This window comes from Myripristis murdjan, chromosome 14 (genome assembly GCF_902150065.1).
Source record: "Myripristis murdjan chromosome 14, fMyrMur1.1, whole genome shotgun sequence".
Taxonomy (NCBI): Eukaryota; Metazoa; Chordata; class Actinopteri; order Holocentriformes; family Holocentridae; genus Myripristis; species Myripristis murdjan.
In genome coordinates this window covers 38,946,327-38,969,169 of record NC_043993.1, presented here as the reverse complement: position 1 = coordinate 38,969,169, position 22,843 = coordinate 38,946,327, and the positions used below count along the sequence as shown (strand labels likewise).

General features: G+C 42.8%; 1 protein-coding gene across 1 annotated transcript; it reads right to left on the bottom strand.

The window, feature by feature from the left end:
* Window positions 1-18,067: 18,067 nt before the first annotated feature.
* LOC115371538 (E3 ubiquitin-protein ligase rififylin) lies at window positions 18,068-22,569 on the bottom strand. Its single transcript, XM_030068971.1, has 4 exons — window positions 22,518-22,569; window positions 21,450-21,776; window positions 19,610-19,820; window positions 18,068-18,715 (listed from the first exon to the last, which is right to left on the bottom strand). Exons 1-4 carry the CDS (start codon window positions 22,527-22,529, stop codon window positions 18,534-18,536), a joined length of 732 nt encoding a protein of 243 aa, XP_029924831.1. The 5' UTR covers window positions 22,530-22,569; the 3' UTR covers window positions 18,068-18,533.
* Between the last annotated feature and the right edge of the window lie 274 nt (window positions 22,570-22,843).

Below are 22,843 nucleotides of genomic sequence, written 5' to 3'. Positions count from 1 at the left end.
AGTGTGAGTGGGCCAGTGGGGTAGGGAGACTGTCTCAATGTCATAAGCCAAGCCAGTAGTCTGATTATGTATACTATGAGAGATATCCTGACCAATCACCTTAACTACACTAGATGACTCCACACCCACACTAATTCTATACCTAGCAGGCTCTCTAATCACCTGCCACCTGCCGAGTATTAAGTCCCTAGTGTCAAACAGAAGCTAAAGCTCTATCTATATTTCTAGACAAAAGAGCGGCGCCTTCCCCAGTAGGATGAAGGCCGTCCGCTTTCAGCAGGTGAGGGCGGCCCCAGAAGGAAGGCCAGTTATCCACAAAGCCAAAACCGTGCTCAGCACAGTGACGGGCCAGCCAGCGGTTCAACGAGGTTAACCTACTGTACATCTCATCATTACCCCTCACCGGTAAGGGACCAGAGACAACTAATCGATGCCGACTCATCTTTCTAGCTAGCTCAAGTGTCCTGACTAAGCTAGCTTTTGTGATCTCTGACTGCTTCATCCTAGCATTATTGGTGCCGACATGAATAACAATGTTCCTATAGCTACTGGTGTAGTGTGCCTGGGTCCCCTGTTTCTTCCTCGATGCTGCCAGCACCCTAAGATTATCCTCTATGTCGGAGACTCTGGCCCCAGGTAAGCAATGAACCACAGCTGGCGAAGCTAGTCTAACATTGCGGGTGATGGAGTCTCCTATCACTAGCGTGCGTTGCTCTACTCTGTCAACAGGAGCGGGAGAGACACGCTGGCCCACGGGGTTACCAACGGGGCTGGAGAGGGGCGAGAACCGGTTTGCAGTCGGGGGGGGCGACTGCAAACCAGGCCACACAACCGGTGGCTTGCTCTTGCGAGCCTTCCCACGCCAGCTAACAGAGACAAACCCCGCCGCCTCTGCCGACGAGGCTAAGCTAGTGCTAGCGCTAGCGGGCCGCCTATCAGGCCCGGGACTGAGGCTATCTGGAGTGCCCGTGATGTCTAGCGTATTCCTAGCTGAAAGTAGCTGCTCTAAATCACGGACACGTCTCTCTAGTAGAGACATCCTATCTGAGAAAGCGGAGCAGTCACTGCACACCATCGTTGTCCAAGGCTGGATTTACTGCAGCAACACAGAGCTAACTAATAGCTACGCTAACGCTAGTGCTAGTACATAAGCCAGTAAACAGAGTGCGATTAGCTCTGCTAGTCTATCGACTCTGAAGAAGTAGCAGGGTTATCACAATAGCAAGGTAATAAAGTTATAAAAACTACCAGCTACAGAAGAGACGTAATATGTATGGCTAAAGATTAGTTTGAACAGGAGAGAGAGAGAACAGGTAGCAGCGACCTTACGAAGCAGGAAACAGCGTCACAGCGTCGCAGCGTCAGGTGCGTTCAGGGAGCGTTGCAGACCTCAACCTCTTGCAGCAAGCCTTGAAAAAAGATGATAAATAGCATTAAGCAATATAAACATTATAAACAAGGATTATATAAAAAAAAATAGAAATAGGAACAATTTAAACATAAGTATTAACAATTTAAACAGCAGTGGAAAATAACCTAACCTGAGGAACACACGCTCCGACCGAGGTTCAGAGTTAGTGTGAAACCATGAGACCAAGACCGTCGACAAAACCTGACGCCCGGTACTGGGAATTCAGGAACTGTCAGACTTGATCCAGCCTCATGGAATCACCCCTTCCCCTCCAGTCCTTACGTGTTATCTACCAGTATTGCAGTATGTGTATAATGAGTTATTTCCTCCGGGTGGAGTTAAAAAGCCACATGGCGTGGGGGAGGAATGATTTCCTCAGTCTGTCGGTGGAGCAGGACAGTGACAGCAGCCTGTCACTGAAGCTGCTCCTCTGCCTGGTGATGGTGCTGTGCAGTGGATGCAGTGGATTGTCCATGATTGACAGGAGCCTGCTCAGCGCCCGTTGCTCTGCCACAGATGTCAGGCTTTCCAGTTGTGTGCCCACAACAGAGCCCGCTTTCCTCACCAGCTTGTCCAGTCGTGAGGCGTCCCACTTCTTGATGCTGCCTCCCCAGCACACCACCGCATAGAAGAGGGCGCTCGCCCCAACAGACTGGTAGAACATCAGCAGCAGTTTTTTGCAGATGTTGAAGGACGCCAGCCTCCTGAGGAAGTACAGTCGGCTCTGTCCTTTCCTGCACAGAGCCTCAGTGTTGGCTGTCCAGTCCAGTCTATCATCCAGCTGCACTCCCAGGTATTTATAGGTCTGCACCATTTCCACACAGGCACCGTTGATGCTTATGGGCTCCGGGTGAGGCCTGGTCCTCCTGAAGGCCACCACCATTTCTTTTGTCTTGGAGGTGTTCAGGTGGAGGTGGTTGGAACCACACCATGCTACAAAGTCCTGGATGAGTTTCCTGTACTCCTCCTCCTGTCCACCGCTGATACATCCCATGATGGCCGTGTCGTCCGCGAACTTCTGCACGTGGCAGGACTCCGAGTTGTACTGGAAGTCCGACGTGTACAGGGTGAACAGGACTGGAGAGAGCACAGTCCCCTGCGGTGCTCCTGTGCTGCTGATCACAGTGTCTGACCTGCAGTCCCCCAGTCGCACATACTGAGGTCTGCCTGTCAGATAGTCCATGATCCATGCCGTCCGGTGTGAGCCTACTCCCATATCAGTCAGTTTGTGACCAAGCAGCTGGGGCTGGATGGTATTGAAGGCGCTGGAGAAATCCAGAAATGTGATTCTCACAGCACCACTGCCCCTGTCCAGGTGAGAGAGGGATCGGTGTAGCATGTAGACAATGGCGTCCTCCACTCCCACCTTCTCCTGGTACGCAAACTGCAGAGGGTCGAGGGCATGGCTCACCTGCAGTCTCAGATGGTGTAGCAGCAGCCGCTCCATGGTCTTCATCACATGTGACGTCAGGGCCACCGGCCTGAAGTCATTCAGCTCTGTAGGACGTGGCTTCTTTGGGACTGGGACGATGCATGATGTTTTCCACCGCAGTGGGACCCTCCCCTGCTCCAGGCTCAGATTGAAGATGTGCTGCAGAGGGTCTCCAAGCTCTGATGCGCAGGCCTTCAGCAGTCGTGGGGATACTCCATCTGGCTCTGCAGCTTTGACGGGGGGGCGAAGCCTCTTCAGCTCTCCACACACCTGGGCTGCTGTGATTGTAGGCAGGGAGGGGGTCTCCTCATCTGTCCACTTGTAGCGGGGGGAGGGGAGCAGATGGGGGTGTGGGGGGCAGGGTGGTCAGAGGTGAGAGTGAGATGGGGTGGTCAAACCTGTTGAAAAAGTTGTTCAACTCGTTCGCCCTCCCCCCATCCCCCTCAATGGTGGCCCCCTGCCTGGATCTGCAGCCGGTGATGATCTTCATCCCATCCCACACCTCCTTCATGCTGTTGTTCTGCATCTTCTGCTCCAACTTCCTTCTGTATTGCTCCTTTGCCTCCCTGAGCTGGACTCTGAGTTCCCGCTGCACGCGTTTCAGCTCCTGCTTATCACCATCTTTGAAGGCCTTCTTCTTCTGGTTCAGGAGGCCTTTAATGTGACTCGTGATCCAGGGCTTGTTGTTCGCATAGCAGCACACCGTTCTTACAGGAACAACAACGTCCATACAGAAGTTAATGTAGTCAGTGGTGCAGTCTACAACCCCCTCGATGTTCCCGCTGTGCGACCCCTGCAGTACATCCCAGTCAGTAGTGCCAAAGCAGTCTCTCAGAGCGTGCTCTGCCTCAGGAGACCACTTCCTGAATGACCGTGTGGTTGTGGGTAGTCTCCTCACCTTTGGTTTGTAGTGAGGCTGAAGCAGAACAAGATTATGGTCAGCTTTTCCCAGTGCAGGCAGTGGGGTGGCCCTGTATGCGTCCTTTACATTTGCATACAGCAGGTCAATAGTCTTATTTCCCCTGGTGTTACAGTCCACATACTGGAAAAAAGCAGGAAGTGTCTTGTCTAGGGTCACATTATTGAAGTCCCCGGAGATCAACACAAGCGCCTCGGGATGCTGTGTTGTGAGTTTGTCAACAGCGGAGTGGATGACGTCACACGCGACTTCCGTGTCGGCTCGGGGCGGAATGTAAACAATGACCACAATGGCGTGTCCAAACTCTCTGGGCAAGTAATAGGGACGTAAACTTACGGCCAGAAGTTCTATGTCCCTGCAGCAGATGCAGATCTTCACACTTACATGCCCAGGGTTACACCACCTTGTGTTCACGTACACCGCGAGCCCCCCTCCTTTCCGCTTCCCGCAGGCTTTGTTGTCTCGGTCCGACCTGACTGTGCTGAAGCCGGGTAGCTCCACGTTAGCGTCTGGGATGCTAGTCGTTAGCGTTTCAGTCGTTTCAGTAAAGCACAACAAACTGCACTCTCTGTAGGTCTTGACATTTTTCACCAGCGCAGCCAGCTCGTCGATCTTATTGGGCAGTGAGTTCACATTCCCCATGATCACCGCAGGTACCGTAGGTTTGTATCGCCACTTCTTCTCCAGCCGCTTAGCCTCCAGCTTAGCGCCGGCTCTGCAGCCTCGGAATGGTCTCCTCACCTCGTCAGGTAAATGTGGAACCACGCCGACACGGGACTTGGTCTTCAGAGCAAGTAGTTGAATTCTCGAGTAAACGAGTTTCACCGGATGAAGATCCATAGTCAGGTAGCACACGGAGGTACGAAAATAAAAAAAAAACGGAACAACTCAACAAAAAAGTAAACAAAAAAGTAAACAACAAACACGGACATACACGGAGCTGCTGAAAAGGCTGCCACTCACGTCGGCGCCGGAAATAACAGTAGGGCCGGCACTGCCCACAAGACTGCCATCAACGACCACATCAGGCCAGGCTGTCCCCAGGTCAAAAAGCCTTGCCTGGAGGACGAGCACAAGGAGGAGGAGGAGGATGTCCAGGCTGTGGAGGAGAGGGATGAACCAGGAAAGGTGGAGAAGCACCTGGTCAGCTTCGTCCCGGCCAATCTCAACCCTCACTGGTCTCCCCTGGAGGTGTCCTTCGTCAGCCTGGACCGGGCATGGGCTGCATATGAGACTTATCTGAGGAGTTGTGAGTCGAACCTCTTCCCAGCTTGAACCCTTATATAGTTATAGTTATAGTTATAGTGTATATAGGGTTAGGAAATACAACTGGGAAATGTCGACGCCGAAGGCGTTGGCATGTCCGATGCCTAGGCCATCAACAGTCCACGAGCCGGAGTGCATTAAGAATTAAGAATTAAGAAGAACTGAATTTGTTTTTGATATGGAAAATGCCTTTGGTACAAATATGGACCACATCTGGCCCAAGTGCTGATCATATCTGTGCCAGATTTGGGCCATATATTAACTTGGCTTTTGCTACTCTGGATCAGTTCTGGCCCAAAATTGTTACAGATCTGGCAGGTGAGTCCATACCGGATCAGGCCCATTGTGCAAAAAGACACTGGAGCAGATCTGTCATACCAATTTGGACCGAATATTCGAGTACACCTGGCCCATGTCTGGTCCAGTTACGTTTTGCTATCTGGGGTGTGTCACCTGAAGTAGTCTGCTCAGGTCTCTCTGCCGGTAATACACTGACTAGGCCAGTGATGCCCAGTCATGTGCCATGGAGGGCCAAGAGGCTGTGGGTTTTCATTCCAACCAAAAACTCCACCAGATAAGTTCAATGATTAGTTCCTCCTCTCTGCTTGAAGGTGAGGTCAATCAGTAACCATGTCTCCATTTCCCTGTTTTAATGTGCATTTTGAAGTTTTATATCAAAAAAAAAAAAAAAAAAAAGGTAATGGAAATGCCTAAATTTTAAAACAAAACAAAACAACAACCTCTGATTCGCAAAAGTTTTTACGCTCGCTTGATTAATGCAAAACACAGTTAATGCGCATAATCTGAAAAGGAAACACATTTTTCGAATTAACTCTGATGTAGCGAGGGTTTAACCCACATGACTGATCATCTGTTTCTGCTGCCGGTTTCCTTCATAACATGATAACATGGTTAATAGACATGCTGCATTCCTCTCCACCCTGATTATAACCTACCTGTACTTCCGGGGGATAGCCTTAACTAACGCTGCTAAGATTTGATCCCTGTCCAACCTCTGTATGTGCGTACTTACGTGATATACGTATGCACCATGTAACCCCATTAACAAAAAAAAAAAACAAAAACAAACAATACTGGGAAATAGAGAAATGCTGCTCAGTTTAGCAGTCAACCATTATAACTAAAGACTAAAATATGGTACTGCTAGAACTGGGTAAATCATGCTTTTGTAAATTTACTTTACAGAACGTGAACAGGGTTGAGGCTGAAAAAGAACTGGAGCAGGAGTCCATGGCGATCTTTATCATCCATCCAGAAGGTGACCCTGACGTTCCTCCTACAGACATTGGTATCGTTATAGATGGCGTCACAGTGCTGGAGGACTTGCCCTCTGTTGCATCTGCCTGCACTTTACTGTTTGGGTTCATATATGCCCTCAACTTGAAATACCCCAAGGCACTTGAACGCACCTTTGAGTTCTTCCAAAAAGTGCTAATGGAGCTTGATCCAAGTAGGATGAGTGGCAAAGTGCGGGGACTGAACACAAAGCTACTGTTTCCAGAATAAGGAGTCACCTTGTTGAGAGACAAAATGGTGTCATAAGAGGAAAAGTTTGGAAGTGCTAGAGTTCAGTACCTTCAGTTCAGTCTGGAATAAGCTGTCATCTTGAGAGAAAAATTCTTGAAACTTCATTTGTGTTGTGTTTTGTAAATTGAAGCTATTTAGGATAGTTTCAGGAGCAGGACCACACCACAACCACACCTCTTCCGGCATTGCTTAAATTCTACTAATCCTCTTCCCCTCTGTCACTCTTGTATTCTGCGGGTCACTCTCTTGTTCTGCGCGAGAACTGAGACCCAGCAACTGCGTGCCCTAAACTTGAAGCAACCTGTGCCTAAACTAAGCCTTATAACCTTACTCAGCGGCCACTCACCTCACTCCAGCATGGACTTCGTTTCCCTCTCCCCTGTGTGAATGAATGAATGAATGAATGAATGAAGGCTTTACTTTGAACATGTGAAAAACAACAAAACACAATACCAAAAAAAAACAAAAAACAATACAGAATAGTCAAAACAACAAAGCATGTCCAAAAAGGAGTAGAAAGAAGCATATGCTTATTTAAATTCTACCCCTTCTCCACTACCCGGTAACTAATGTATCAGTTTACTTCCATACAATTGATCCAATTTACATTTTTTTTTAAAACCATATACTCATATACACATAGACAATGTGTTATCATATGATCATTTGTGCATTTATACCCATAGTAAGAATAAATAATGTGAATAAACAAAAGAAATAACAGAGCAAAATAGACAAAAATAAATAAATAAATAATCTGTGAGAACACCTGGTGATCGTCACAACCCTTCTTCCTGTTCTTCTGTTGTTAGGAAAGTGTATAATGTCTTTCTTGGGAACTACATTATCAACACAGAAGTTAATATAATCAGTAATTGTGTGCATTGTCTCTTCAAGCTCCAAATTGTGGAAAACGCTCCAGTCTGTGCTGAGGAAACAGCCTTTAAGTGTTTCCACACAGCCCTCTGTCCACTGCAGCACAGTGTTGTGTTGGGGCTTACTGGATTTAAGTGCAGTTTTATACGCGGGCATGAGATGGACCGTGGAGTGATCAGAGTTGGAGAGGGGAGGGAGAGCCTTGGCTCTATATGCACTTTTGATGTTCCCATAGCATTTATCTAAGATTCTGTCATTTCTTGATACAATGTATTATTCCAAATTACAGAAACCCATATACAAAGACACAAGCCCTCTAACTGAGAAAATTGTTCAATTACTGCATAATAAAAAAATTCATAAATAAAAAGCAGAGAACTTACCTTCTGGGAGACGGAGAGCCTAGGGTGCAATACAGCTGAATTTATTGATTTCTCTGAATCCTCTCTCAACCAGACACCCCAGCTATATTAAAGATACTTACGATTTCATTGAAAAAATTAAACATTCAAATTCCTGCCAATGCACTACTATTTAATCTGGATATTGACAGTCTATATACTAATATTGACATTGCAGAAGGCATACAGGCCATTAAAAACTCATTCCATAAATATCCAGACAGTCGGAGACCAGATATAAGGAACTTTTGGAATGATTACAAATTAATGTATCTAGGAATGAATTTGAGTTTAATGGTGATTTAAAAATAAATAAATTAATTAATTAAAGGTACAGCCATGGGGAAGACATTTGCAGGTTTCACCCTAAACACACCTATGCAGGCTTAATTAAGTCAGTTATTGAGATTTTACAGGATTTGTACCAAAGCAGAGGATTTTAGAGCAGCCACTAAAGAGTTGTTTTCAGTTTTGACCACAAGGGGGTACTGCAGGTCTTTTTTACTTAAGGTTTTTGAACTCATTCCTCCAGACCAGACCTATTTCTGTGGATTCCATGATTCCATTCATCACAACCTACTCTCCATCTGCAATTCCACTGGTGAAAGTTATAAGGGATAATTTCAACCATTTTAAAAATAAAACTCAGCTATTACAGAATCACAGACTTATTGCTACATAGAGGAAAAACAAAAACTTAAAAGACCTGCTAGTTAAAGCTAAGGTTAAAACACTATTTTACTCTTGACCAAAAGGTCATGGAGAATTTTTCAGGAACCAATTAGAGGTCCAAAATCAAAACAATAAAAATGTTTTTCCCACTTATAGACATGGGAATATGTTGTCTAAGAACTGTGTATATTTGTGTATAAGATCTGTGTATAAGATGTAAACAACGTGGAATGCAGTATGTGGGTGAGACACAAAACTCAATACTCACCAGATTCACACAACAAAGATACAACATCTGCAAAAAGAAAAACCTACACATCCCTTTGGTCAAACATTTTATTAATCATGGCTGGTCCTCTCTGGTCACTTCTATTTTATAATGCAATCCCAGATGGTCCACAGCACAGAGGAGAAGAGCGCAGAGGCTCTGGATAATTAAATTAGATACCATCCAACCTTTAGGCCTTAATTGGGCATGCTGCACTCCAGGTTCACGGACTATTGATGTCCTGTGACGCCTTCGACGTCGACATTTAATTTTTATTTCCTAACCCTAACCACTACTAATATAACTACTACTACTTCTACTACTACTACTAAAAGTACTACCAGTACTACTACTACTACTACTACTACTACTGCTACTATTCAGTGTTGGGCAATAGCGGCGTTACAAGTAGCGATGTCACTAGTTTAACTTCATTTCTCAGTAGTGTGGTCGTAACGTTGCAAATAGCTTTTTAGTTGTGAAACTATTTTACTGATCAGTCATCGCCTTGGGCCTAAATCCAACAAAAAGGACAAACCAAGGGGAGTCATCGTTAAGTTTGCCCAGTATAATACCAGAGACAAGATCTATAAAGCGAAAAAATGGCCCAAGGGATCAATGCCAAAGATGCACATTCTGGAGAGCCTAACTGCAAAGAGGATGAAACTGCTGGAGGACCTGTGTAAAAACTTAAAGACAAGCTCGCAGCTAGCTGGACTCAGGACGGACGCCTCCACCTACTCACAAACTCTAATCAGTAGTATGTGATAAACGAACTGTCTGATGCTAAGAAGCTGCATTTCCACTAAAACTTGGATTATTATTGTCCTGTAGAGACGATCTCAGGATGGAAGCATCTAGGTTACTAAAACCATCTTCATGGAACAGTAGAACGGCACAGTGAGTTTTTCACTCCTCTTGAGATCATGTGACTCTACCTTTTTCTTTGGGCAAAATTGAATCATAGGCAACTGGACTTGTATTTGTCTTAGGAAGACGTTTCGCCTCTTATCCAAGGGGCTTCATCAGTTCATGCGCATCAGTCTTTCTAGTTCGCACTAGTCTGACAAAGACAGTGGGGTAAGGTGAAACCCTGGTGAACGATGATTGTTGAGAGTCATCTGAGGTTAGTTTGTTGATCCTCCTGGGTTCCGATGTAAGGGCAACAGGAGGTACCCAGGAGGATCAACAAACTAACCTCAGACAACTCTTAACGATCGTCGTTCACCAGGGTTTCACCTGACTCTGACCACTGTCGTTTCACCAGACCACTACAATGGTCAAGTGAAACCAGTGCCTGCATGAACACACCCACAGGCATTAGGGTGGACACTCCCACAGAGGTTAAATACCTGGACCTTACCTCACTGTCTTTGTCAGACTAGTGCGGACTAGAAAGACCGATGCGCATGAACTGATGAAGCCCCTTGGATAAGAGGCGAAATGTCTTCCTAAGACAAATACAAGTCCAGTTGCCTATGATTCAGTTTTGCCCAAAGAGAATGATGACCTGGATAAATGAGAATATCCATAGACACGACTCTACCTTTTATACTTTATACTTACTGGTCTGATCTCGTACTGATGCTTCAAGCTTTCAGTCAAAACGGACATTGCTTGCTTTGATTTGTTTTACTTTCTCTTTCTTTCCATTACATTTTTTGTTTTCCTTTTTCACACAGTTCTAATATTTTTGGGTAATTTAGGCTTAGTCTGATTTAGATTTGAGATGATAGGATTCCTTGATAAAAGATTTTTTTTTTTATAATAGTTCTACATGACTTCCTCATCAGGTATCAGGCACTCGTTATCATCTGCATTGAATGGATTTTAATGATATAATCAGTGAGAGAAATTGTGAAGTACTGTTCATAAGCTACAGATAGCTTCTGAGGAGTCCCATTTTACAAAACTTATCTTGGTTGTAATTGTATTTGTATTATAAATTATTTCTAAATAAACTTGTAAACTTGAAACTTGAAACACACACATCATGTCATTTTTTGCCAAGATGTTACTGTTGGGAGCAGGTATCTTCTTTTGATCCTGTGGTTTGAACCAACTTATTGAGTTATAAGGTCTTTTACACTTTGTCTCCCAATGGCATCGTATTTTAGCAGACATGCAAACACAGGTGCACACACACACACACACACACACACACACTCACTAACATATATACAGTTGTCCCTCGTTATAACGCGGTTCACCTTTCGCGGCCTCGCAGTTTCGCAGATTTTTTTTAGTGCAATTTTGCATTTTTTTTTTTTTTTTTTTTACGGCGCATTGTGTTCTGCGTCCTGATTGGCTAAGGGACTGTAGAGCATTGACAATCAATCTCCTCCGTGCTGTGTCTCCTGTACAGTACAGAATGCGTTCATTCTATAATACTGGACTTATTTTTCTATGAAGGTTTTACAGCATTAAAACATCTAGAATAATTACTTCGCGGATTTCGCCTATTGCGGGTTATTTTTAAGAACGTAACTCCCGCGATAAACGAGGGACGACTGTACACACTTTCCCCACAGTATATCCACACAACCTGCTTTTTGATATTATGTGAGGCATGTTGTGTGTTTTTGTTGCCATGGTTTGTAGCAGTAAAAGCAGAGAGCACAGTTTCATAAACTATTGAACTGGACATTTTTTTGACTGACAGTTTTATTTATCACTTAGATGGCAATGACTTGGAATGAAGTTCATTCAATGTTTAAAAAAAAGTAGCTTTGATGTAGTTAAGCTGCATGTTGTCATTGTATTGTAGCGTAGCTTGCTACCTTTCTCTGGTGGGGAGCTTCAGTGTAGTGAAGCTTACTACTACTACTAGCTTACTATAACTACTACTACTACTACTACTACAACTACTACTACCACTACCACGACTACTACTACTACTACCACTACTACTAGTTATACTACTACTACCACTACTACTACTACTAGTACAACTACTACTACTACCAGCACTACTAGTAGTACTACTATTACGACTACTACTGATACTACCACTACTACTACTAATACTACTACTACTACCACGACCACGACTACTTCTACAACCACTACTACTTCAACTACTATGTCTACTAGTATTACTACTGCTACTACCACTACAACTACTATGACTACTACTACTACTACTACTACTACCACTACGACTTCTACTACTACCACTACTACTAGTGCTACTACTAATACCACTACTACTACTACTACTAGTACCATTACTACTAGTACTACTACTACTACTACTACCACCACTACTACTTCTAATACTACCACAACTACCAGTATTTCTACTACTACCACTACTACTTCTACTAGTAACACTACTACTACTATTACTGCTACTCCTACTACCACTACTTCTACTACCACTATTACTAACACTACCACTACTACTAGTAGTCTTATTAGTACTATTACTACTGCTACTACCAATACTACTACTACTACTACTACCACTACGACTGCCACTACTACTCTTACTACTACAACTACCACTACTACTACTACTACCATTACTACTAGTAGTACTACTACTACTACTGTTACTAACACTACGACTACTACTACTACTACGATCACTATCACTACTATCACTACTACCACTACTACTACCACTACTACTTCTACTACTACCACTACGACTACTACTACTACTACGATCACTACCACTACTATCACTACTACCACTACTACTACTTCTACTACTACCACTACTACTAGTACTACTACTATTACCACTACTACTACTACTAGTACACGACTATTAATATTACTACTACTACTACTCTTACTGCTACTACCATTAGTACTACAACTACCACTACTACTAGTAGTAGTATTAGTAATACTACTACTGCTACCACTACTACTACTACTACTACTACTACCACTATTACTGCTGCTACTACTACTGCTACTACTGCTACCACTACTACTACTACTACCACTATTACTGCTGCTACTACTACTGCTACTACTACTACCACTACCACTACTACTTCTACTACTACCACTACTACTAGTACTACTACTACTACTACTAGTACACTACTACTAATATTACTACTACTACTACCACTACTACTACTACTGCTAGTACTACTATTACTCCCACTACTACTTCTACTACTACCACTACAGTGACATCATCCTGCTCTAGTGGCTGTAAATTAAAATTTCAAACAATAAAACCTTCACAAATCTTTAAACCTCCTCTGCAGTCCACTTGTCCTATCAAAATAAAACCATGTTTCTCTCCCAAACTGAGATCTTGTTGCTTTGCACTTGCGAGTGATCTTTATTTGCACCATGTCCCGTCCAAACTTCCTGTTTCAACGGGAAATACATCAAATCAAAAAAGTAAGAGTCCACTTCATGGGGTCTTTCACTCATACTGAGTGTAAATAAATCAAACCAAATTGTGTAATTATTATTGGTGTAACATCATTTGAAAAACAGCAATCCCACATGCCGCTGAGGTAAATATTGCATCCCTTGGTGGCCAAGGTCTGGCCTGTTTGGATGGATCCTTCCACAGGATAGATGTGGTTCAACCATCCCAAGCATCTGAGATAAGGAGAGTCTATTCTGGGAGACATGCATGACTGAAACTGGATACCATCATCTGTATACAGTGTAGATGCTCCAACATTGTAAGCAACTGCTCACTCCTGCACAGCCTATAAAAAATATGTACTGGACTGGATCCAGCCGAGCACCGTGCAATCTGCAGCATTACATGAACTTTATGTGTTAGATTTAGATAATTCAAAATTCAGATTTAGATATATTTGATTAAGTTCCCCTAAAGATGGGAAGATGAAAAGACTGGGTTAAACTGACGCAAATGTCAAAACACAAGAAATCACCTTACTCTTTGCAAATGTGCCAGATCTTTTTATGCTGACTTTAAACAAGTATTTGACAGGATTAGAAAATAACAAATGCACAAACTTAAAAAAATTGTCAAAATCAGTGCATGAGGAGACAGACCACAGGCAACTATTTGCATTGTTACCCCTCGGCTTAAAGGACCAGACCAGTGATTCTGCATGATTAGCATAATACTTACAAAATGTGTGTACTTCACATTTCTGCTAATCGTTTCCCAAATAAAGCAGTTGTATTTCAGAGCTGCCATATCATCGTTTTTGTTTTTTCCTCCAGCTGTTGGTTTCCATTCATTCCACTACGATATCAAAATGAACTTAAAGAGATTTCAGACTTTCTTCACTTCAGTTTTCCATCAGCGGAATAAATTCCTCCACATTAGTTTTCCTGAAAGCAGCAGCACTGTTGGGTTTTTGGGACTTTTTGACATTGGGACGAGTGAAACAGTGTCTCTGCTGGAAAATAGTCCCCCAAGAAACGCTTGCTTTACACAGCCAATTATCAGCTCCGTGGTTTATGACTCATGGCTCCTGTCCACACGCCGCCTCTCAGATTTGGATACAAGATGGGCGTGGTCACATGTTGCTCTCACTTATAACCATGCGAACACTTCCTTGCTGCACCTGATTAGACGAGCGCTTCACCAGTGGGTTGTCCTCTCCTGGATTTCACACCAGACCAACATGGCGGCTCTTTTTTGAATTTTTTTTTGATATTAGAAAAACAGTTCACCAAAATAAGTTCCTGAAAACATCTGAGGCAGAAACAAACCCTGCAGCTGCTTTCCTGTGGACACGGAGCCTAACATTGTTAGCCAGGGAAGTCAAACATTATAAGGTGGGTGTTTCAACCAAAAACTCAAATTTGAAAATCTAGGGATCTTGATTTTAAATTGCAGTAATTGGGTCCAACATTCAAAATCACTGGTATGGTCCTTTAAGTCACATGTTTCATGCAGGTATCCAAGATGCTGCAAAAAATGCTATACTATAATTAAAATCAGGATGGTTTTAAATGCCAGTCTAGTTTTTCTGAGTGAATCAATAAAGGGTGCACACATTACTGGCGAGCTGAAGAGTTATTGATGGAAAATAATCTCTTAGAAACTTTCAGATCCCTCTGTGGCTAAAAATACAGATTCATTTTGGTCTGTTAATACAAATGTAAAAACAAAATTACAACTGTTATATAACTGATGTTTAGCTGCTTTATGCTGTATGTTATTGTATCTAATTTACCACCAAGAGTCAAAAAATGTGAAATACAACAATATCTTGAAAAAAAAAAAAAAAAAAGATGCTGAAAAGATTAGGTTAGGGTTAGGGTTGGGGGTTAAATCACTAAATTGGTACTGTAGCAATGTTCAAGCACATATATTGTGGTTGTACAGTACAATTATGATTTAAATATGGGATTATCCATGCAAAGGTGGTCTTCTACTGATTAAATAGACTGCAGCAGAAGTGGAGGACTCCCCCTTTTGTTTTGACAGAAGACCATCTCAGAGCGGATTATCCCGTCTATTACAAAGCCTTACACTATAAGTCAGTATAATGACAGATAATAATCATTAATCACGTACATTTAATTGGCCCACAAGCTTCTGCAAAGAAAAAAAAAACAACAACAGTTCATTGCATTTGTTTATATAAAGCTGGTTCCATTCCGGTGTCAGTAGTCTAGTCAAAGGAATAACATTAAAATGTTTTTTGGGGGGAGGGGGTCCCATTGTGAGCTGCTGTCACCTAATAGGAGGTGACAGCAGCACCTTCTGCCCAGCTGGAGCCCAGCAGCTTACAGAGTTAAAGAGTCACTAAACCCCAAAACCAGAACCCAATCTCTGCACCACCTGACCTGCACCAAAGGGCGATATCCGAAATCTAGCATCACGATACTGTCCTGCCCAAATCTCACGATAGACGATATTGCCCTCTTTTTTTTAATGTGTAGTAGCCTTAGCCTATGAATAATGTACTGAGAGGCTGATATGCTGTTGACTTCTTTACTTGTACTCTGTATACCACACTAAAGTAGAAAACCTAAAGAGAAAAATAGGAAATATTAAATTCAAACAGAAAAACAGTAACTTTTAATTTGAAATAGAAGAATGGGAACACTGAAATTACAACTTAATAATAAAAGAGTGACAAATCCTTGGCATACCTTTGGCAAGGTAACAGGTTGCAGCAGATGGGCATTCATCCCACCCTGCGCTTTCTTTTATATTTTGCTGATTTGGTGAAAGCACCAATAACTATCGGCTGGTGGCGGCGGCTCCCTGCACAGCGGAGCAAAGACGACAGACGGCTTCATTTAAATCCTTTGGCTCACCATTTTCTCCGACTTTAAAGCCAAAATAAAGCCACATTGGCGAGCTGGCGTTCTTCTTTGAAACGAAATCCTCCATGTCAGTATATTAAAGTGCTGCATGCATGCCTACATCATGCTGCCACCAAGACAGTTCTGTGTGCATTTTTTTTTTTCAAAATAAAAGTCAGAGGATGCCGTAACAGCTGTTCAGTATTTGATATTGTGAAATATATCTCAAATGACAGCAAATATTGTGATGTTTGACAATATATTGTATTGGCCCAAGCCTAGATATCACCACTTTTTGCACTCTTTTTACAATCAGTGGTGACATCACCTGCCAACAAAGACCGGAAACCGCACTTTTCACCACTAGAGGTCAGGCTGCACACAGATTTGGGTTTGGGGTTTAATTCCTCTAAACAGCAGTCACTGTGTGTCTCCAGTCAGCTGCTGACTTCTTTCTGAACATGTAGCTGTAGGTAACATTCGCCTACAATTCATGGGTTTCTCAGACGTCACTCGTTTGTTGTGGCACCATATTTGGGACCGACACTAAGATGACTGCAGATGCTTCCTGCACAACCTGTGTTGAACTGATGCAAACGATTTCATGCCACAAAAAAGTAGAACTGAGATTGCTTCAGACTTGACATAGTTTGATTCAGCAGAAGATGCTGAGAGTGTACATATATAACATGTATATTTGTTTAAAGCCATGGGAATGAACACAAATATAACACTAAACCTGTGTTGAGCACGGCATCGCCAGCTTCCCAGAAAGAAAACACTTTAAAACACTGTCTTTTACCACGGTGGCGCCGCCTTTCTGAAGGTCGGAGCATAAAAAGTACAAGCCCATGAAGATTCATAGTGTCTACACTTTATATAGATCATAAAGCTTCATCTGTATCAGACACGAAGCAGGTTTCTTCTTACCTTACATGTTTCATCATTCACACTGACAGGTAGACCACGCCTCTACGTGTAACATCAGCTGATAAAGACATGTCACACACCACCTAGTGACACCTCTGATGAAGGCGGAAGCTTACCGCTGAAACATGTAAGGTAAGAAGAAACCTGCTTCATGTCTGATACAGATGAAACTTTATGATCTATAAAAAGTACAAGTCAAATGACCTCAACCCTCACATCGCTAGATTCAACAGAAAATGCTGAACAGTTTGATATATGTCTATGTTTGTTACATATAAGAAATATGCTGACTGTTTTTTGGGGATATTGTAAAAAATTTCCCACTGGTATTAACTAAGTGTGTTGTCACAGCAGGTCCCACGAGACAGTGACGTCATGTTAAACACATGAATACACAGCGGTACGGGTTCCTGAAACACATTCATTTGGGACAGAACAGGTTCGCTGATGAGACCACAGCCTGAAAACAGTCCGCACTATGGTCCAACCAACCGTGAATATTTCAGCAGATCAACTGGAATCCAGGATTCATCATAGCCATGTAATAATAATATATAAATGACATATTTACATTTAACTGTTCTACAGTCCTAACACCCCATGAGGGCTCAGACATCGCTACCAGTATGGATGTCTGATTCTGTCAGAGCAAAGCAATCTACCCATGCATCTAAGGAGGAGACGCACAATGATAGCAACACAAATGAGATGGTGACAGTCAAATTTTGCTAAAACAGGATGATCATACAGCAACCATTAAATGTATCATGATTCATATCAAAGCTTACAGAAAGAGAAAGCCGACCCACAGTCACTGACTGCTATGAGACGGAGGAAAGAGAGTGCAGTACAGTCCTTTGGCCATTGGGGGCAGTGCTGAGCACTCCCTATAGAGTAGGACATCTGGTGGTCAGAGGGGCTAAATGCTTTAAAATGATTAGTACATTTGGTTCCAAATATTTAGCAGTACCTGGACTATTGCTGTCAGTGTTACACAGCCCAGTATTTATAATGAAGACAGAATTATATGCTGATGTGAAACTGATGTCTGTATAATTATGACAGTTTCAGAGGATTTCCATTAACATTGAGGCTATGTGCTGCTGACAAAAAAACATTGTTTTTCCAAAATGGGTCCAGATTTCATTCAGCTAGGCTCATAGAAACGTGGATCTTCTTAACCAGCATCTGATCCTTTTCACCAAAGCACAGTAACAAAGAAAATATTCTAATTTACGGAGCTGATTTTCTGGAAAAGTCCTTTTGCCTGCCATTAGTTTGTCTCTGTTTAGCCCAGTTTTAGCGCTCTATGTCATCCCCTCAGATGTTCTTGTAGGCGGGACATCACCTTATACAGACTACATGTTTGTATCTTCAAATGCTTTTTGCATTTCAAAAACTGCTGTTACAAAAATCCAAATCAGAAGTTGGCGATGACAGCACACACACATTGCACAAAAGGTTTTAGACAAGGTGAAACCCAAACGGGTGTTTCTGCTCAGAAAGTCAGTACTACAAATTAATTTGAATGTGAAATAAGGAAACTGTCACTGATTAGTGTGAGTCCAAAGGGTCAGTGCTGTCATGCATCAGGACCTGAACACATGTACAGCCCTGACGACGTACTGCCTGCAGATGGGGCATTCGTTCATGCGCTTGCCACACCTGCTGCAGGTGACCATGTGCCCACATTCCAGCAGGACGCAGTCAATAGGGGAGTCCATGCAAATCCGACACAGGTTCTCATCCAGCCTCTTCGCTGCAACAGAGTCTGAAACCAGGAGACAAAGAGCTCAGGTTAGGTCACTGGTTTCCAGTGGGGGGTCCAGGGACCCCCCAGGGTTCCTTTACGGACTTCCAGGAGCTCCTCAGCAAAATGAGGAATGGTTTAATTTCACTTTAATTGAACTGAATAGAAATTTTTGGAATGCAGATAATGAATGAGGGATCATGTTAAAGTCCCCATAAAATGACCTGAGATGACCTCTACGGCATGTTAAACAGCTCATCTTAAACAGTGACATCATCCTGCAGTAGAGCCATAAATTAAAATTTCAACCAATAAAACCTTCACAAATCTCTAAACATCCTCTCTCACCCACCTGTCCTTTCAAATAAAACTGTGTTTCTCTCCCAAACTGAGATCCTGCTGGTTGGCACTTATGAATGTGGACATGGGTGTGGTGTATATGGACAGATTCAGCTTCACCCAGAGGACCCAGTAAAAAAAAAAAAAAAAAAAAAAAAAAAAAAAAAAAAAAAAAAAGATTTTGATGCTATGACTTACAGGTCAGAAGTTAGGTGCCAAAAAGTAAAGGCTGTATCAATTTTGTTGTCCAGCCTATCTGCTCAGTTTGGTCATCGTAAGTCTTATGGCTTTAAAGTAAAAGTAGTAAAGTAAAGTAAACTTTTATTTGTATAGCACCCTTCACAGTACATATACACAGTGCTTCACAGTAAAAACATATAAAACAATACAGAAAGAAAGATCCACATACATTCAGCAGAGAAGTAAAAGAACTAATGATAATGATCCTGACAAACTGGGTATCCACAATCCATATTTGTATTTAACGTTGAGTATAAATGAGCCTTAATAATAATGCATGAGACGAAGACAATGCAGCCTCTTCAAATCCAGAAAGACACAAAAACAAAGGTTCACCTTGGTTCTGCAGGTCTTTGTAGTCATTGTAGAGGCGGGTGACTCTCTCCATTAGCTCCCACTTCTCACAGCACCCCTTGAAGTTAACAAAGTTTCGGGCGAGGATTTCTTTAAGCTGGCGGACACTCAGGCCCTCGATGTCCTCCACCCGGCTCAGGTCCGACAGGGACGCCCTTCTGCCCGGCATTAGTCCCTCTTCACTATCTGTCGACTGTCAGCACAGGAATAAAGGAGATTTCTGAAGCTACCGTTGAACATTTCTCTCCATTTGGTTCACAGAATATGGAAGTTAGGCAAAACACTGGCCTGTACTTTTTATGAAGCCATAAAAAGTCCCTCTCCCGCACCCGTGGTCTCATTTTGAAGGCTGACATTTTCATTTTCAATCGTCTCCCTCTGAGCTCCAGTTTGTGGCTTCACACACCCAAAGCCAGGCTCAAAAACAAATTTCACAGGAGAACGTGGAGGTTCAAAGGCACTTTAAAAGATCAGCAAAGAAAAGTTAGCCTACAGGTTTGTGTTTGCTTGAACCAACTTTAGCCCTTAATTGAATATAAGAGATGATTCATGAGTTTTGCCAAGGCAATGCAGTCCGAGAGGAAAAGAGCTCGGACAAATGTTTAATTTATGTCTCTTAGACAACTGTGAGATCTGTGTGAAACCAAAATCAGACTATAGCCTATTTCACCTGTCTCTCATTTTTTTCTCCACAGCAAAAATCTCAAATTAGCCTCCTTTTCGGTTTCATAAGAGATCTAATCAAGCTCTTGAAATAATTCTCAGGTTTTCTCAACTTTTACGCCTCATTTTGATCTCAGGCAGAGGAATCAGAGAGCTCCTCCCATGACCTCGCTCCATTTTCATCCCAGCCTCAAGTTTCAAAGCCAGTCTCAAAACAGTCCGCTCTGCGTCTCTTTGAAACTCAATTCATGCATGTCATGCTGATCTCAGACAGAGCAAATAAAGAGTAGGAATAAACAGTACTGTTTACAGCAGCTTTTTGGATTTTACTTGGAATTTTGTTTTTGAGCCTTGTTTTGAGAGACTCGTTGGGGTGCATGGGGAAATGAGTGAAACTGAAATCGCCAATGTTCAAAATGTGACCTTCATTCATTTTTTCGGGGTGCTGGAGCCTGTCCCCACACTCCCTGGGTGGAAGGCGGGGAAACAGGCCCATTCACACCAATGGGCGAGTTAGTATCTCCAGTTCACCTGACCTAGATGTGTTTGGTGAGATGATCGACACAGGAACCCGACCCAGGATCTTCCTGCTTTGAAGTGCCTGTGCTTCTGACAAGCACCGATGTGACTCTCTATGACTTTGATTAACTATGACTTTAGAAAATTAATTTTCATGTCGTAGTAGAATGAAAGGAATCCCATGGCTTTGATAAAGGGGGGCAAAATTATATTGGAGCTGTAAAATGCAACTGGTTGCTTTGGGAAAAGATTTTGTAGATGTTGCTCAAAACTATACAAAATCACTGGTGTGGTCCTTTATTTGTTAAAAGTCCAGCATAAGTAGTGCAAAGTCAGACCCACAGAGTCCTGTCATTCTCAGACTGCTCGGCTGTGAATCAGTCGGCCGTTTGTGTTCTTTGTAAATGACTTTGTGACCACCACTGCTGGAAAAAAAAAAAAACAAAACATTTATATATTTTATGTATTTTAAATAGCTAACCATACTTTCTAAAATGGATTTTACAAAACTGTGTTTGTGGCTAGTGATTTATCTTTAACATTTTCTGAGACTGAACTTTTGAGGCTCATTTGAACTCCATCCACTTGATAATAGATCCAATTAAGTTAGTAACTTCTACCCTTTTTTTTTAACATTTACCTCCTTGTCCTCTTCATCGTTATCATCGTCTTCCTCCTCGTCCTCATCCTCCTCCTCCTCCTCCTCCTCCTCTTCATTTTCATCCTCTGAAACCTGCCCATGGCTTTGGGCCTCAAATCCTGACTGGCTGGTTTCTTGAGGCTGGGAGTCGGTGCTGGCCGGACCCCCAGCTGCTGGGAAGATCGGACCGTTGTCACACCCTGACTGGAAAACAGTGGCATCTCTTGGGGTGAGCTGATCCAGAACCAGATCCACCAGCTCCTCCTTCTCACGACAAGTCTGTGTAGGCACCTCGTGAAGGTGGAGGTAGTCGCGCAGCTCCCGCACCTACACATATGGAAAGTCATGTCATAAACATGGACACAGAAGTGAAAGAGGACGGACCTCGCAATGTGACATGGGCGAGGTCACTCACCGCCTGGGCAGGTTTGCACCAGCTGATCCTAAATCTATCACCAAGTTTGTGTGTTAAGTCCGTGTTAACTTCTGGTAACAGCTAGTTAGCTTTAAACTAACTGCAAACTAAATTTGGCTTCACCACTTTAACTTAGGGATTATCACAAGTCACAAGACGTGATTGGACTGAGATCAGTTTATTGAATTTATTGGTTGTTTGATTCATCCAGAACAGATTTTAACAAATGAGATACAGCCGCAGGAGCATTTGTAATGTTGTATATAATGGTGATTTGTCCAAATTCTGAAGGAAAAAAAGTGACCTACACAAGCATTAAGGAGTCATCTCAATGTGTTTGGTAGAAGAAGAAACCACTCCCATTTAAAGTGCAAATGAAAACAAGTAAAATATGTAGTACTTTAGAATTAAAGTTCAGTTTTAGTCTAAAAATGGCCAAAAAGAAACAGCTTCCTCTACACACAAAAACATAAAACGGTTCAGTGATTCCAGACTACTGAATGGTGGAATCACAGAAATTTTGTATATAGTTTGTTTATATAGAGAGCTGTTATAAACACACACACACACACACACACACACACACACACACATATATATATATATATATATATATAAAATCAGACAACAAAGAAATAGGGGAGGGCGCCCACCTTGAGTCTCATCAGCTTGGTGCGGTTAAACAGTGTACCATGGAAGCGCCGGCATGTATGGCAGAGACGACGAAGCGTTGGCTCCAGCTGTACTGAGCAGTGGCCACAGAAGGTCTTTTTGCAATCCAGACACACATGCTACACCGCAGCACAAAGCACGAAAAATATGAATTATGATACAGATACTGAGGCAGATTTCCTACAGTATGACGTGGTGAACAGAAAGACTTGCTCATACTCCAGGGTGTTTGGTTCATTTCAATTCTGTTCAACTATAAAATAAGTCACACTGTGCTGACAAATGACTCCTCTTTTTAAATTCTGAC